Genomic DNA, 15,917 nt, shown 5'->3' with positions numbered 1-15,917 from the left:
AAGCTAAGACCTCTTCAGTAACATCCTATCACCTTCAATAAGGAACCGTGCTGGATCAATGACACCAATGTTTTACCACTAAAACAGAACAAGTAGGCATGACCAGTGTAATGGGCGAGGACAACGCTTGCTTTTCTTAGCAGCTCCAGGGCCCTGGAGTTTAAGACTCTGTGTCACAGGGTCTCCCAAATAAGAACTTGTCTCCTGTGCTGCCATCCATGGCTAGAAGAAAAGAGAACCCCCAGAGAAAAATCAAAGGGTGTTCCCAACATGTTAACTTCTATCACCACAGACAATCTGGTCCTTAGAAAGACTTGCAGTAAGTAAGACTTGTGTAAGAAGATGGCTATTAGGTAAGAGGCTTTTGAAGCTGGGAAGGACATTCTCACACATGTATCTGAGCATGTGATTAAATGGCATAAAAATGGAGAATACATTTGGTGCTATCTGTGCCCCTCTTTCCTTTTGCCTCAAGGTTATACAAAGTATTCTTCAAAAAGAGCCAACCCAGGTCTCAGGTCTGGGAGTGCAGTCCAGTCCTCCCACTACAGTATATTCATGGCATCCTCACAAAACTCTTACGGTTTCCTTCAGATTATCAAACTGAAGCCACCAAGGACTCTTCTTGTGTGACCCCAGAATACCAATTAACCAGCAGAGTTCTGATGATACAAGGCATCATTTTACTTCAAAGTGAGCCAACCAAATCCCAAGACTGGTAGTGTCTGATCCTATTCTGCCATCTGATGACAGATTCAGCTTCCAGGAGACATGATTAAAATCACTGTGAAGCCAAATAAGATGTCTGGCAAGTCAAAACATACAACCATGAGGATGGGCAGATATGACCCAATTTTTGCAGACCTTTACTTTATCTTGGTGTTATTCTCTGGAAGTCTTCAATCATGATTGCAATCCACTTGAATTCTGCTCCTTCTGATCTAAATGTATAACTTGCTATGTAGTATTATACTGTGTGGTCTACAAAAGAGGAACTGGCCAGAACCATCTGCCAAAAATGCTGAAATGCTACTAGGCATTAGTATTTATAGCCTATGACAGTCATCTCAGAGCTATCACAAAGCACCTGAGATAATTATGCTCCCCCCATCATCTTTTTTCTCTGCCCCACTCTATTCTTCTTGGACCTATATCTTAGACCTATCTATAAAACTTGATCAATTCTGGAATAAACCCCACAGTATATTAGACTGCTGACCTGTACTAGTCTAAAGCATTATTTTAATGATGGTAATTACAGAACTCTAGAACAAAATAAGACCAAAGTTCTGTCAACAAGTGCAAAATTTTACATAATATAAACAAATACACAGTAAGCTTACCATTGATGTTAACCAAGGAGAGAATATTATCCTGGTGATCAAGAAGGCGCTTAATTTCAAGAATATCCCATTCCAGTGATTCTCCTGTTGGTGTTACCAACCTGAAAATTACTAAATGAAAATACAGATATGATTTTATTAAAATGGTCAAAGAAGATGGAATTCTATTTCTGGTGGGAAAAAAAAGCTAGTATTTCATTAAGTGAGAAAGATCTAAAATATTGAAAAACCCAACTCCAAAGAAAGCCTTATTCATACCACAGTATTTCTTTCAAATGCTTGAGATATTTGAGATGATCTACTAAAATCCCAAATAAGTGTGTCTTTACAAGTGTTCTTTTATTAAAACTCTTCTAAACCCATTACCAACCAGAAATCCCCATCTTCTCTGGGTCTTCAGGGCATGTCTGGCTAACCTGCCTCCCTCTCTCCTTGGTCAGTGACTGGTCCACATTCCAGAGTCATCTCCATCATCATCATTCTCTACTCATGTTCTCAGGTCAGTATGCACTGCTACAAAATAAGCTACAAATTCATGTTTAACTTCAACTCAGTAAAGACGTGAGAAGCTATTTTTTTTAACTTTTCCTTATATTAGGTGTAAACTATTAAATTATATGTTCTCTGAGAACATGCCTTATAATTTTTCTATGTCAATATTCAATGTGTTGCTTTACTATACTTTTGACTATAAGAGATGTTCAATGTGTTGCTTTACTCACTGTCTGACATTAACAAATAGTTTTATTTAAACTTGTATAAATCCTAACTTTAATCAATACAGAAAACCAAAAATCAAATCAACAGGAGTGATTCTATCAACATTTACTAAATATCTTTTATGTTCCAGCAACTTAGATATTAAATGTGAATAAGGCCCAATCACTGCCCTGAAATGCATTCTAGAGTGGGAGTGAGACTTATAAACAAGCTTATAATCAATGTATTAAGGGCTAGAAATAAGCCAATGTACCAAGTACTATGGATGCTCACAGATTAGGATCACTAATATCTGAGAAGTGGGAAGGTCTCAGAAGTCAGATCCTTTCCAGGTGGTGGCTAATTACTAAAGTCTCTCTTTTTTTTTTTTTTTTTTTTTTTTTTTTTACATTCCTCTCTGGAAAATGGGTCATACCACATTCCTTTGTATCTCTCTGGATAATATTTTACCAACTGATGAATCTCTAGAAAAAGTTATTTCATCCTGACAGCCGTTCACATTCAAACTGTGGCTGGCAAAAGAAGGTCTTTCATTAAATAAAAGAACTCTTCCTGATACCTGTCAAACTTGTGTAAAAATTCTACTTATAGTTGGAATACTACTAAATGATCTTGAGATTGGGAATGTGGAATAATGGGCAATGTATTATTTAATCAAACTAACAAAAAGTAACCTCAGATACAGACAAAAAAACCTTACAAAGGAGGCTTCCACAAAGAACTACCAAGTACTGGAGATAATGTGAAACTGTTCAGTGAATCCATAAATATGGCCCCAACAGACAAGTATTCATAGGGTCACCTATGTAGTAACTTCAAGGAAATAAAACAAATATAAGTTAGATCCTAAGACAAAAGAGAAGGAGTAGTGAATTCTAAAAAAGGGTTAAGAACAAAGCCTGGTTTTCTGAACCAAGATGAGGTGTCAGAGCTGACAGCCTTGCTGATTAGCCTCACAGTCACATGGGTACTCACAAACTGTATTTCATGGTGAAAGTAGCCCGGCCTCACATAGAAAAAGAGAAATTAGTATGGAACATTTAAAACCAAGGAAATGGGCACAAGCTTGGTCTTGGAAATAGAAAAGACACTCTATTTATGAGAATGAAATGTATTTTTATGTAAGGAAAAATGGCACTATATTTTATAATGAAACTAATAAAATGCAAAACCTTGTTTTTAAGAATACATATTTTTTACAAATTATTTTCTGAATATAACCAATTCTCATTTCTTCCTTTTTTTTTTACATGATATTCTAACTTCTGTTGAGGCATTAGTAATACTTTTATTACCACATAAATGAATTGACTCAATTACTCATTCATTCAATAAAAATCTCCCATCTTTTAACAGAAAGCTGAATAAAAAGCTCTAGTTGTCAAGGAGCTCACATTCTGCAAGGGAAGGGCAAGGAAAGAACAAATAGCAAAGAGAAGTTGTTTTTTTTTTAAGTAGTAAGTGAAATGACACATAAGAGATTATGAGAACACAGAAGAAAAACTTTTAGGAGCAGAGAGGATAGGTAAGCAAGCCTTCAGCCTCAAAAAATGTCATTCTGGAGCTCCTAAAGAGTAAGTAGGAATTAGCAACATCAAAGAGGACAATGAGTAGGGGGCAAAGACCTGATACAGAGTGACTGGAGAAATGAAGGCAAAGAGGTGAGAAACACCTCAGGTTGGAGAACCCAGGGCAATTCAGTTTTGACAAACACGTGATACAGGACTCAGAGGAGAGAGGAGGAAGAGAATAAAGAAGTGGATGTGATCTGCTGAAAAGTCTAGACTTTTATCTTACTGGTGGTCTTATATTGGTCCCCCGGAGCAAAGATGTCATTCATGTAAGGCAAAAATGAGAAAAAATACGGGCCACATACATTTTGTACAAAAATATATTCAGTTTAAAGTCCTATTCTTTGCTGAGATCACATTTTTCATACTTTTTTATTAAAAAGTAATTTTCAGGGGCACCTGGGTGGCTCAGTCGGTTAAGCGTCCGACTTCAGCTCAGGTCACGATCTCACGATCTCACGGTCCGTGAGTTCGAGCCCCGTGTCGGTCTCTGGGCTGATGGCTCAGAGCCTGGAGCCTGCTTCCAATTCTGTGTCTCCCTCTCTCTCTGCTCTTCCCCTGTTCATGCTCTGTCTCTCTCTCTCTGTCTCAAAAATAAATAAACGTTAAAAAAAAAAAATTTTTTTAAAAAGTAATTTTTACAAAATGATGATGGTAAATGATAGCTTTTTTTTTTTTGTATTTAATGATTTTACTAAGTAAAATACAAATTTGGCAACTCTCAGTTGATCTCCAAAAAGATGAACTATCATACGAGTCAGAAATTTGAGAGTCTAGAAATGACTGCTATAGACAAAGGAAGCAGGGGAGTAGCCTGCCTTTTAGAGAGATCACCCCTAGCACCTCCTGGGAAATGTATCGGAGAAGCCCTAACCTAGAGGAGGAGAAGGCACTGGAGAAGCACTACAGTAGAGGAAGGAAGATAAAGTTCGGAGGTTAGCACAACAGAACAGGCAAGAGGGGAGATGAGAGCCTGAACTGAGCAACAGTAGTGAGACGGAAAGAAGAGAATCAAAGTACTTAAGGCAGGAGTCCTCAAAGTACGGCCTACAGGCCAGCAACCCTAGCACCACCAAAACACCTGTTAGAAATGCAGAAACTCGGACCATACTCCAGACCCACTGAATCAGAAACTCTAGGGGTAAGACCGAGTAATGTGTGTTTTTTAACAAACCATTCAAGTCATTTTAATGCACACTAAAATCTGAGAACCACTGAGTTAGCAGTAAAATCAGCAAAACTCAAAGTGACTGGCTCACTACAAGAGGAGAAAGCCAGGGAAAAGCTAAGCTTCTTTCCAGCTTGATCAAAAACATGAGAAAACTAAATTTCTGCAAGGAAGAGAAAATAAGCAAAAATTCTAATACCTTTTGAAACTACTCTATGGAAAAAAAGGGTAATAAGCCCAGTGTTTAGAAAATTACTTCTCTGACATGATTACACATGGCAAGGTCAGATGAAGAAAGTGAAACTTGGCTGCAAAGCCATGGAGTCTGCAAACAGCAGTTAATAAATGGTAAACAATTAGCCCATGTCTTACTGGCATTTGCAAATATGCCAACTGACGGTCACAGCAAATCTCATATCTGGCCTATGGAGAAAGTAGCACATGGCACAAAAACAGACACATAGACCAATGGAATAGAATAGAAACCGCAGAACTAGACCCACAAACGTATGGCCGACTAATCTTTGACAAAGCAGGAAAGAACATCCAATGGAAAAAAGACAGTCTCTTTAACAGATGGTGCTGGGAGAAGTGGACAGCAACATGCAGAAGGTTGAAACGAGACCACTTTCTCACACCATTCACAAAAATAAACTCAAAATGGATAAAGGACCTGAATGTGAGACAGGAAACCATCAAAACCTTAGAGGAGAAAGCAGGAAAAGACCTCTCTGACCTCAGCCGTAGCAATTTCTTACTTGACACATCCCCAAAGACAAGGGAATTAAAAGCAAAAATGAACTACTGGGACCTTATGAAGATAAAAAGCTTCTGCACAGCAAAGGAAACAACCAACAAAACTAAAAGGCAACCAACGGAATGGGAAAAGATATTTGCAAATGACATATCGGACAAAGGGCTAGTATCCAAAATCTATACAGAGCTCACCAAACTCCACACCCGAAAAACAAATAACCCGGTGAAGAAATGGGCAGAAAACATGAATAGACACTTCTCTAAAGAAGACATCCGGATGGCCAACAGGCACATGAAAAGATGCTCAATGTCGCTCCTCATCAGGGAAATACAAATCAAAACCACACTCAGATATCACCTCACGCCAGTCGGAGTGGCCAAAATGAACAAATCAGAAGACTATAGATGCTGGAGAGGATGTGGAGAAACGGGAACCCTTTTGCACTATTGGTGGGAATGCAAATTGGTGCAGCCACTCTGGAAAAGTGTGGAGGTTCCTCAAAAAATTAAAAATAGACCTACCCTATGACCCAGCAATAGCACTGCTAGGAATTTACCCAAGGGATACAGGAGTACTGATGCACAGGGGCACTTGTACCCCAATGTTTATAGCAGTACTCTCAACAATAGCCGAATTATGGAAAGAGCCTAAATGTCCATCAACTGATGAATGGATAAAGAAACTGTGGTTTATATACACAATGGAGTACTACGTGGCAATAAGAAAGAATGAAACATGACCCTTTGTAGCAACATGGATGGAACTGGAGAGTGTGATGCTAAGTGAAATAAGCCATACAGAGAAAGACAGATACCATATGTTTTCACTCTTATGTGGATCCTGAGAAACTTAACAGAAACTCATCGGGGAGGGGAAGAAAAAAAAAAAAAAGAGGTTAGAGTGGGAGAGAGCCAAAGCATAAGAGACTCTTAAAAACTGAGAACAAACTGAGGGTTGATGGGGGGTGGGAGGGAGGGGAGGGTGGGCGATGGGTATTGAGGAGGGCACCTTTTGGGATGAGCACTGGGTGTTGTATGGAAACCAATTTGACAATAAACTTCATACATTGAAAAAAAAAAAAAAAGAAAGTAGCACAAGCAACATCATATGCTCTCTGGGATACATTAGAAAAACTCTTCAAGAAATAAGGAGTCTTGAAGAAGCATGCTTACTCTATCACTTCTCAGCACCCCAATTCTATTCAAAAGGCAGTAGGAACAAGAGACTTTATTTTTTACTATGGGCTCCATGGCAGTAAATGGGTTAGCTAACCATCACCAGCCAAATAGTCTTCAAACAGCAAGTTTATAATCAATTAATAAATTTACAAAATTCCTCTTGCCACCCCTTCTCTCTGCTATCCCACCACTCTGAAGGAAATGGCAGAAACTCTTCCCAAGAAAATGGGACCCACTCTGGCTTCCCGAGCCAAAAACACCACAGTTCCTGCCTTAGTGGCTTCCCACAGTAATCATCCTCCAACCCGTCCAAATCAAGTTTTTAGTTTCCAGAATGCTGATAGTTGCTTTCTGTGGTCAGTATTTTTGCTAAGTGTAGGACTATAGATCAGGAGCAGACAGAACTGTGGAATGTAAACGGCTTTCTCTGGCCTCAGACATATGGGGTTACCATGCCCCACTTGGCTATGTTAGACCAAGCACAGTACAAAAACTGACCTAACGTCTTGAAAATGTCTCAGTCTCCACATCGCTTCCAACAATCGCAGGTCAAGACGTGGGCAGGGGTAGATGTCCCTTAAATAAAAAACTTGTCTTTCTAAAATGTGTATACAAGTCTAGTTTTAAATTTTCTTAAAAAGAAAATAAAAGAAAAAGAGTCATACTCACTCAGTTCTTTGCCAACTGCTGCCACAACACAGTTCTTAGGTATTTCAATCAAAGCACTGATCCCTTCAAAAATATATATGACAAAGGTCAAATTATTTTCTTCAAAGATTATATGAAAAATAAAAACATTTTCAGATTTATGCAAGTTATTTCCCATAAAAGGGTTGTAACAATAAAGCACACACAATATACTACATCATGGTTCCCTGCTCACCTGCACACGGAAAATGAGTCTGTGATAAGTATTAGAGACCTAAAGAAGATGCAGATTTACTAAAGGTAGGATATGCTCTGTTGACACTTTCACTATTATGGTCAACTTTTTTTAACCAGGAATCCCTAAAGATAATCACCATTTAGAAGATGACTAGCTCAAAGAAGATATAAAGAAAATATTATGTGGATGCTTCGATGGCTTGTGGGTTATATTTTTTTTTATAAGAATGGGGATAATAGCTAGTATGTTTATTCTGAAGCCAATTCAGATTATTAGTCAGTGGGAGCTTGTTATCACAATTATGGCTCCTGAGATGTGTTGATATAATAATAATGAGAATGGGGGTTTAATTACTACGGGAAGGATATAAACCAACATTTTCTGGGTATGGGCCCAATAGCTTATTTAGCTGACCTTACTGTAGAATATGGCATAATATGGTAGCACGAAGACTTCTAAATTCTTAGGATTAAGTTCGAGTCCTAGAATTCTAGAAATAAGAGGATTTAAACCTCTATTATTTACTCTATCAAAGTAACTCTTTTTTCACACATATTTCTTATGTTTGGGGTGGAATGCTTGCTGTGATGATGGGCAAGGATACACATCATATGCATATGGCTAGAGTGAGGGGTAGGAAATTTTTTCTTGGAAGACCTATGACTTGGTCATATCGGAATCATGGGTAGGATGCTCAAATTCATAGGAAAGTGAATGTTAGGAATAGGGTTTTGACGGTAAAGTTAACAGTACATAGTTCTGGTATATATGGGTTGTGAAATCCTCCAAAGAATAGGATTGTTGTGAGAATATTTAATATGATAATGTTAGCATATTTCGCTAGGAAAAATAGGGCGAAGGGGTCTGCTGCATATTCAACGTTGAATCTGGAAACGAGTTCTGATTCTCCTTCTGTTAGATCGAAAAGATATAAAGATAGAATTCTGAGTATCTTTTTATAGCTGAATCATGAAATGGTTGTAGAGAGACCATAATTTTTAAGCCTTGCTAGCCAAAAATCAAGCAAGCCTCATGAAAGGAGCTTCATGACATAAAGGTCTAACAGCACGGCTAACTCAATGGCATCTGGTAATTTGGAAAACCCAAATCACAAAAGGCTCACCAATAATAACTGATAGCCTTCTCAAAGGTTTCTAACAGAGGGGCGCCTGGGTGGCTCAGTCGGTTAAGCGGCCGACTTCAGCTCAGGTCATGATCTCGCGGTCCGTGAGTTCGAGCCCCGCGTCGGGCTCTGTGCTGACAGCTCGGAGCCTGGAGCCTGTTTCGGATTCTGTGTCTCCCTCTCTCTGACCCTCCCCCGTTCATGCTCTGTCTCTCTCTGTCTCAAAAATAAATAAACGTTAAAAAAAATAAAAAAAAAAAAAAAAAAAAAGGTTTCTAACAGATTTTCTCAAAGATTTCCACTATCTCTTGAGACACTGATAAATAGGACAATACTATGATTACTTAATAGTTCTCAAAGATAACTTGCAAAAGGGAGACTACAATAACAGGTAATTTCCATTATCAGACAAAATATTCTTGTTAGTCCTTATTTCATTATTTCATAACATAGTTACTAATAATTCATGGAATAAAATTCACAGGTAACCACAGGCTAGTGTAAGAAACAGAAAGGAAAATATACATGTAAATAAAGAGATATAACTCATGATAACAGGAAACATGAAAATACAATCTAGATACTACCAACATTACTAGTGATCAAACATTGAATTGAAAGGTAAAACTGAAAATCCTAGAAACATAGTGATTTAGTTTTGTTAAGACATCACATTACTTTTCTGATTTAGTATCTTTGTGGAGATAAGTTAGTTCTAATTGTGAACTGTAAATTCAATTCACAGGGCTCCTGCTACCTTTACAGTATCAATATGCTTAATAATATTCTTTCTAGGATGTCAATGGGTTTATTGATTACTTTTAGAAACAAACATAGTTAACAGTATATCACATAACTTCAAGGTTATTCTTTAAATTTTCTCATTTATACTTAAATATTTTTACTCTGAATAATTTTTTATTTTATTGTTTAAGATCCTTGGTATCAGAAGTCAAACTGATTTTCTTTTCTCAAAACCAAAAATATTAACCAAATTCTGAACTTTATTAGTAAGTTTGCACAATGCATGGACTTTCTAGTAAAACCAATTGTAAAATGAGGTCATCCTTTGGAATCTATTCAAAATCCAATGGCCCCACAAATAAAGAAGAAAACTCTATTATAAAGTTGGAAAGGTGTAATTCCATGTATCAATGTGCTCATCTAACTCAGTTTAGGAACGCAGACCAAGAGTATAAATCAAAGTTTTTCTTGACCACTTTTGAGAAATTCTGTTATAAGTGGGTGGGGGAGGCTTCTCCCTCCAATTTGGGATAGAAATATATTTTATACAACCATCAAACTGGAGAAATAAGGTTACATGATATATTCAGAACTGAAAAGAAAAACCCCTATATTAATTAATGAATACAGAGGTATTCATAGGAAGTCTCTTCGAAGATTCATTATGTCTTTTAAAGAATATCAATCATGGTTCATAATTACGTTGATTTGATTTCTTACCTGTATCAGAAAGGTGGCTGGTTTTACATAGGAGATCTAATTTTCGGTTCCACACACATAGGTCATTCCCACCAGAGAGCCAAATATCTAGTCTCTGAAGAACAATTAAGCACTGAAAAATTCATTTGAAATATCAATTTAGAATTTCAAGCATTCATTGGTGGTTTTTAAATATGTCCACAAGTTCTGTGAAACCATTCTCTTGAAAAGGTGGAGTTTAAGTTTCCCACCCTTGAATGTGGACTCTACTAAGTGGCCTCTAATGAAAAGAATATAGCAGAAGAGACGGTGTGTGACTTGCAAGACTAAATCATAAATGACAAGGTGGCTTCCTCCTTGCTCTCTCGAATCACTCTAGGGCAAACACACAAGCAGCCACATGGAGAAAGATGCACATGCAAAAAAGTAAGACCCTGGACAACAGCCAGCACTAACTTACCAATCATATGAGTCCCCTAGGAACCTCCAACCCCAGTCAAGCCTTCAAATGACAGCAACCTCATAATACATACTGAGCCAGAACTGCTAAGCTGCTCTTTATTCCTGACTACAAACACTGTAAGATAATATTTATTGTTTTAAGCAACTAAGTTTTGAGGTAATTTGTTACTCGGTAATAGATAACACACAAGGCTTAAACTTCCTTTAAAATAAAACTGAATATATGACCTTAGTTTTTATGTAACTCTCAAATCAATACCTCCTAATTCATTTAGGAAAATGAGTATTTCAAGTCTATAGAACTCCTTTACCTTTAACAGTACTTTAAAGTCCACACCTTTAATCATACTCCTCCCACTCAAGACTCTGATTGAATAAAAGGACAAGAGTGAGGAAGAAGAATAAACAAGAAAAGGAAAAGATTCTGATAGTCTTGTCCAAGCTTAACTTTTAAAACTACTGGAATAAAAAGGGTTGAAAATAAGGCAGTTTCTATTTTAAGAATCCCTACCCTAATTTCTGAATATTTAATGTATCATTATTTTGCTCCCTTTCATTGCTGAATAATATTCCATTGTGTGGATATAGCACATGTGTCCATTTTCAGCTGGAAGACATTTAGGATATTTCCACTTTTGGATTATTATGTACAGTGGTGCCATGAACATTCATCACGTACAAATTTTTGTGTGGACATTTTCATTTCTCTTGACAATGAAATAAGAATACCCAGGAGTGAGACTATTGGGCCAAATGATAACTCTTTAAGGCAGCTCTACCATTTTACAATTCCACCAGCAATGTGTGACGGTTCCATTGTCTCCACATCCTTATCAACACGTTACTGCCCTCTAGTGTAAGTGAAATAGTATTATATTATGGTTTTGACTTGCATTTCTCTAATAACTAATGATGTTGAGCTTTTTACATGCTTATTGACCATCTGTATATTTCTTTGGGTAAATGTCTTTCAAATTGTCTACTTTTAACTGGGTTACTTGTGTTTTTATTGTTGAGGGGTTTAAGTTTATTTATTTTGATTGACCACACATGTGCATGAGTTGGGGGGGGGGGGGGGTGGTGGAGAGGGAGAGAGACAATCCCAAGTAGGCTCTATGCTGTCAACACAGAGCCTGATGTGGGGCTTGATCTCATGAACTGTGAGATCATGACCTGAGCCGAGATAGAGTCAGACTCTTTAAACGATTGAGCCACTCCAGTGCCCCTTTATTGCTGTTTTAAGAGTTCTTTATATATTCAGGATACAAGTTCCTTATCAGATATATAATTTACAAGTATTTTCTCACACCCTATGTGTTGGGTTGTCTTCTCACCTTCTTGATAGTGTCCTTAAAAGTATAAAGGCTTTTCATTTTGATGAAATCCAATTTACCACTTTTTTTCTTTTGTTACTGTATTTCTGGTGTCATATTCAAGATCCCTATCCCAAGATCACAAATATTTACTCCCATATTTGTTCCAAGAGTTTTATAGTTTTAGCTCTTTAATTTTGACCTTTGATCCATTTTGAATTTTTATATATGGCATGAAGTAGGGATCCAAATTCATTATTTTGTATAAGGATATCCAGTTGACCCAGAATTATTTGTTGAAGAGACTATTCTTGCTCTTTTTGAAAAGACCTGGCATCCTGGTTGAAAATTAATTAACCAGCATCCTGGTTGAAAATTAATTAACCACATAAGTGAGGTTTTATATCTGGATTTGGAAATGTATTCCATTCATCTGTATGTCTATCCTTATGCAGAACCACACCGTCTTGATTATTGAACTTTGTAGTAAATTGTGAAATTGGGAAGTTTAACTCTTGTACATTGGCTCTTTATTCTCAAAATTGTTTTAGCTATTTCTGGGGTCCTTTGCACTTCTATACAAATTTGAGGATCCTGGGGCACCAGAGTGGCTAGTTAAGTGTCCAACTCTTGATTTTGGCTCATGTCACAATCTCACAGTTTGTTTGTGGGTTCAAGTCCTGCATCAGATCTGTGCTGACAGCACACAGTCTGCTTGGGATTCTCTCTGCCCCTCCCCTGCTCACACGCTAAATTTCCTCTCTCCCTCTCTCAAGATAAATAAATAAGCATTAAAAATAAAAAGAAATGCTTTGAATTTGAGGACTGGTTTGTCAATTTCTGGGTGCAGGGGTGAGGGTGAGGAGGGGAAGCTTGCTGGGATTTTGATGGAGACTGTGTCCAATCTGCAGGTAATTTTGGGTAGTGCTGCAATCTTAACAATATTCAACTTGATCCATGAATATGGAATGACTTTCATGTCTAGATTTTTAGTTTCTTTCAAAAACTATTTTGTAGTTTTTAATGTACAACTCTGTTTCTTCTTTGTTTCTAAGTATTGTATTCTTTTGGATGCTACTGTAAATTCATTTCATTTTCTTAACTGTTTTTTTTTTTCATTTTTGGATGTTCATTTTTGGTGTAGAAGAATACAGTTAATTTTTGTATATTGATATCGTATACTGAAACCTTACTAAATCCATTTATTAGCTCCAATAGTTTGGTTATGAATTTAAGATTTAGTATATAGATCATGTCACTTGTGAATATAGTTTTATTTCTTCCTTTCCAATATGGATGCCCATTATTTCTTTTTTATTGCCTATAACACTGAATACCGTCCTTGTTTTATTCCTGATCTCAGGAGGAAAAGTATTCAGTCAGTCTTTCACCATTAATATGATATTAGCTCCAGGGTTTTCATAAATTCCCTTTATTAGACTGAGGAAGTTCTCTATTCTTATTTTGTTGACTACTTTTACCATGAGAGGGTGCTGTCTGTCAAATGCTTTCTGTGCATCGATTTAGATGATCGTATGTTTTTTGTCCTTTACTCTTACTGTAGTATGTTATAGTTACTGATTTTTCCGATGTTAAACTGGGATAAGTCTTATCTGGTCATAGTGCAGAATGTTTTTATATGTTGCTGATTTGGATTGCTAGTATTTTGTTAAGGATAATATACTTCTTCTGCTACTTAATATCTTATCAGAATTTTCCAAACTTCTTATGAATTCTCTAAATACCACTTTTAGCATATGTATCTACCATAATTTAACTATTTTCCTGTAAGATATTTAGGATACTGCCAATCATACATTTATGAAATATATTTGCAATATACATTTCTGTTCATAAATCTCTGCCCAAGTTTTTTTGTTTTTTTTTTTTTTTCCTTTAAAGAGTTTTCTGTAAGTAGAGTCTCTGGGTCAATTCATGTAATCATTTAAAATTTTCATTAATAATGCCAAACTGTCTGCTAGGAATATCATCAATTTAATAAAAATGCTAATTTCACCACTTCCTTGCTAATACAAACCCTTATAAAAACTACTAGCTCAAAAAATAAATAATAGCATTTCTTATATTTATTAGGGATCTGAATTTCTTTGATAAATTATCTGTTAAAGAATTGAACCACTGAAATGAAGTGAGTGAAATGATACTTTTAAACAATCTCTTATGAGAAACATCACAGCAGGAGTATATACAACTATCCAGCTGACTAGCATTATAGTAAAACCTCTTTAAAAAATAAGTAAGATACTTTTTCATGATCAGTTCCTATAAACAGTTCATGAAACAGTTCACCCAAAGAATTTGTCCAAAATATACCAAAATTTTCTCCAGTTTTCCTGTTCCCTATTCTTTCAACTCATGTATATTCACTTGAAACCTAATAGCCTCAACTAGCAAAAATATTTTTAAGGTATTTTAAAGAAGCATCTTTTCAGATCACATAAAACAGAAATTTTCATCAAATCAATATTTTAATAACTCCCTCAAAGACAATCTATTGTTAAATTGGATACAAGCATTTCTGGGCACTTTCTTCCCCCAGAAACCCTACTAAATTGATAATGAAGAACAGCATAGTAGCATGAGATGGCTACCAGAGATGCTGCCTTTTAGGAAAAAAATCAAATACTTTGAACAGTGAGACACAACAATTCTTTTTACGTTAAAAAAAAAAAGTGTAAGCTCAAATAAAGAGACAAGGTATCTTTAAAACAAATAAGGTGAGACACCTGGGTGGCTCACTTGGTTAAGCATCCAACTTTTGATTTCAGCTCCAGTCCTGGTCTCATGGGTTAATGAGTTCAAGCCCCATATCAGGCTCTGCACTGACAGTGTGGAACCTGCTTGGGATTCTCTCTCCCCCACTCTCTCTGCCCCTCCCTGCTCTCTCTTTCAAAATAAATAAATAAAAGCTTTTAAAAAATAAAACAAGGAAACATCTCATTTTAGAAGACCCTTTCCGCCACATTTGCTGACATTATTGAAAAACAGACACACTTTCTAAGAAGACCTAAGAATTTCTTCTGTAGGAATCCAAATAACCAAGTCTTCTCCAAATTTGTTTCTCCAACATGTGGCAGAGTTCCTATCATGTAATAAGCTCCAATTATTATTTGTTTGTAAAATCAGTGAACCTAATAGTAACAGCCAATTAGCCATATGACAGTTCTTTGGAATTAAGTAATTGATAATGTCTTATCTTCAGGACCTTATAAAAGGCAGAGAATGAAGGACAAATAAATCCATGTTTTTAGTTCAAAGTGTAAAGAAAACAGACTACCTACTGCTATAGTCATTCTACAACTAGTATGTCTTCCTAGAATTACCTACAAAAACATACTAGGTACTAACCTTTTCCTTATCTTGCTATATATTCACCCCTTGATCTAGTTCCAAATTCAAACATTCCAACATTTTATATGCTCCCTCAAAATCTAGTCTTCCAAGAATCAAATGACTATAAGTATGTATAGAAGAAATAATTCTTAAAACCTACAAAAGTAACTTCATCTACTTATTGAAGATTTTTGCTGAGAAAAAAAGATAATTACCATAAAATATCAGCGTAAGATTTTACCTTTACAGTAGACTGGAAGCATGATACTTTCTGAACTTGTCTGCCAGTATCACAATCCCATACCTAAACTTATGTTAAGAAATAATTTCTAAGTAAAACATTAAAATCTAAATTAAGAGATAAGTTTTCTAATAATTAAATCACAAATGTTATACTCTTAGTTAAAAAAATCTTTAAATAAAGTATATTTACCATCTACACTGTTACTAAAATTAATTCATATAATGAATTATCAACTCAGCATATCAAGCTTATAATCTAAAATATGTTTGAGGTAAATTTTACTACCAAACTATCAGAAAATGTCAAGGAATGAATGATCTGAATACTCAATATTTATAGGCATTAAATATTCCAA

The 15,917-nt window shown here is 36.1% G+C and overlaps 1 protein-coding gene across 7 annotated transcripts in view; it reads right to left on the bottom strand.

The window, feature by feature from the left end:
- WDR41 (WD repeat domain 41) overlaps positions 1 to 15,917 on the bottom strand; it is a 196,399-nt gene that overhangs the window by 15,256 nt on the left and 165,226 nt on the right. For 6 of the 7 annotated variants that reach the window (XR_013556330.1, XM_078448749.2, XM_078448759.2 and 3 more), the window contains 4 exons: positions 15,560 to 15,622; positions 10,211 to 10,322; positions 7,407 to 7,469; positions 1,344 to 1,454 (listed from right to left, as the gene is read on the bottom strand). Coding sequence is in view for 6 of the 7 variants with exons in the window: in XM_078448749.2 (XP_078304875.1) it covers positions 1,344 to 1,454; positions 7,407 to 7,469; positions 10,211 to 10,322; positions 15,560 to 15,622 (349 nt within the window). In the remaining variant the exon portion in view is untranslated. The remainder of the gene's footprint in view (positions 1 to 1,343; positions 1,455 to 7,406; positions 7,470 to 10,210; positions 10,323 to 15,559; positions 15,623 to 15,917) is intronic. The other variant, XM_078448753.2, reaches the window with a different exon arrangement.

Source organism: Panthera onca, chromosome A1, assembly GCF_046562875.1.
Source record: "Panthera onca isolate mPanOnc1 chromosome A1, mPanOnc1 haplotype 2, whole genome shotgun sequence".
NCBI classification, from domain to species: domain Eukaryota; kingdom Metazoa; phylum Chordata; class Mammalia; order Carnivora; family Felidae; genus Panthera; species Panthera onca.
The sequence above is the reverse complement of the archived record's forward strand: the minus strand, read 5'-3'. Positions and strand labels throughout refer to the sequence as shown.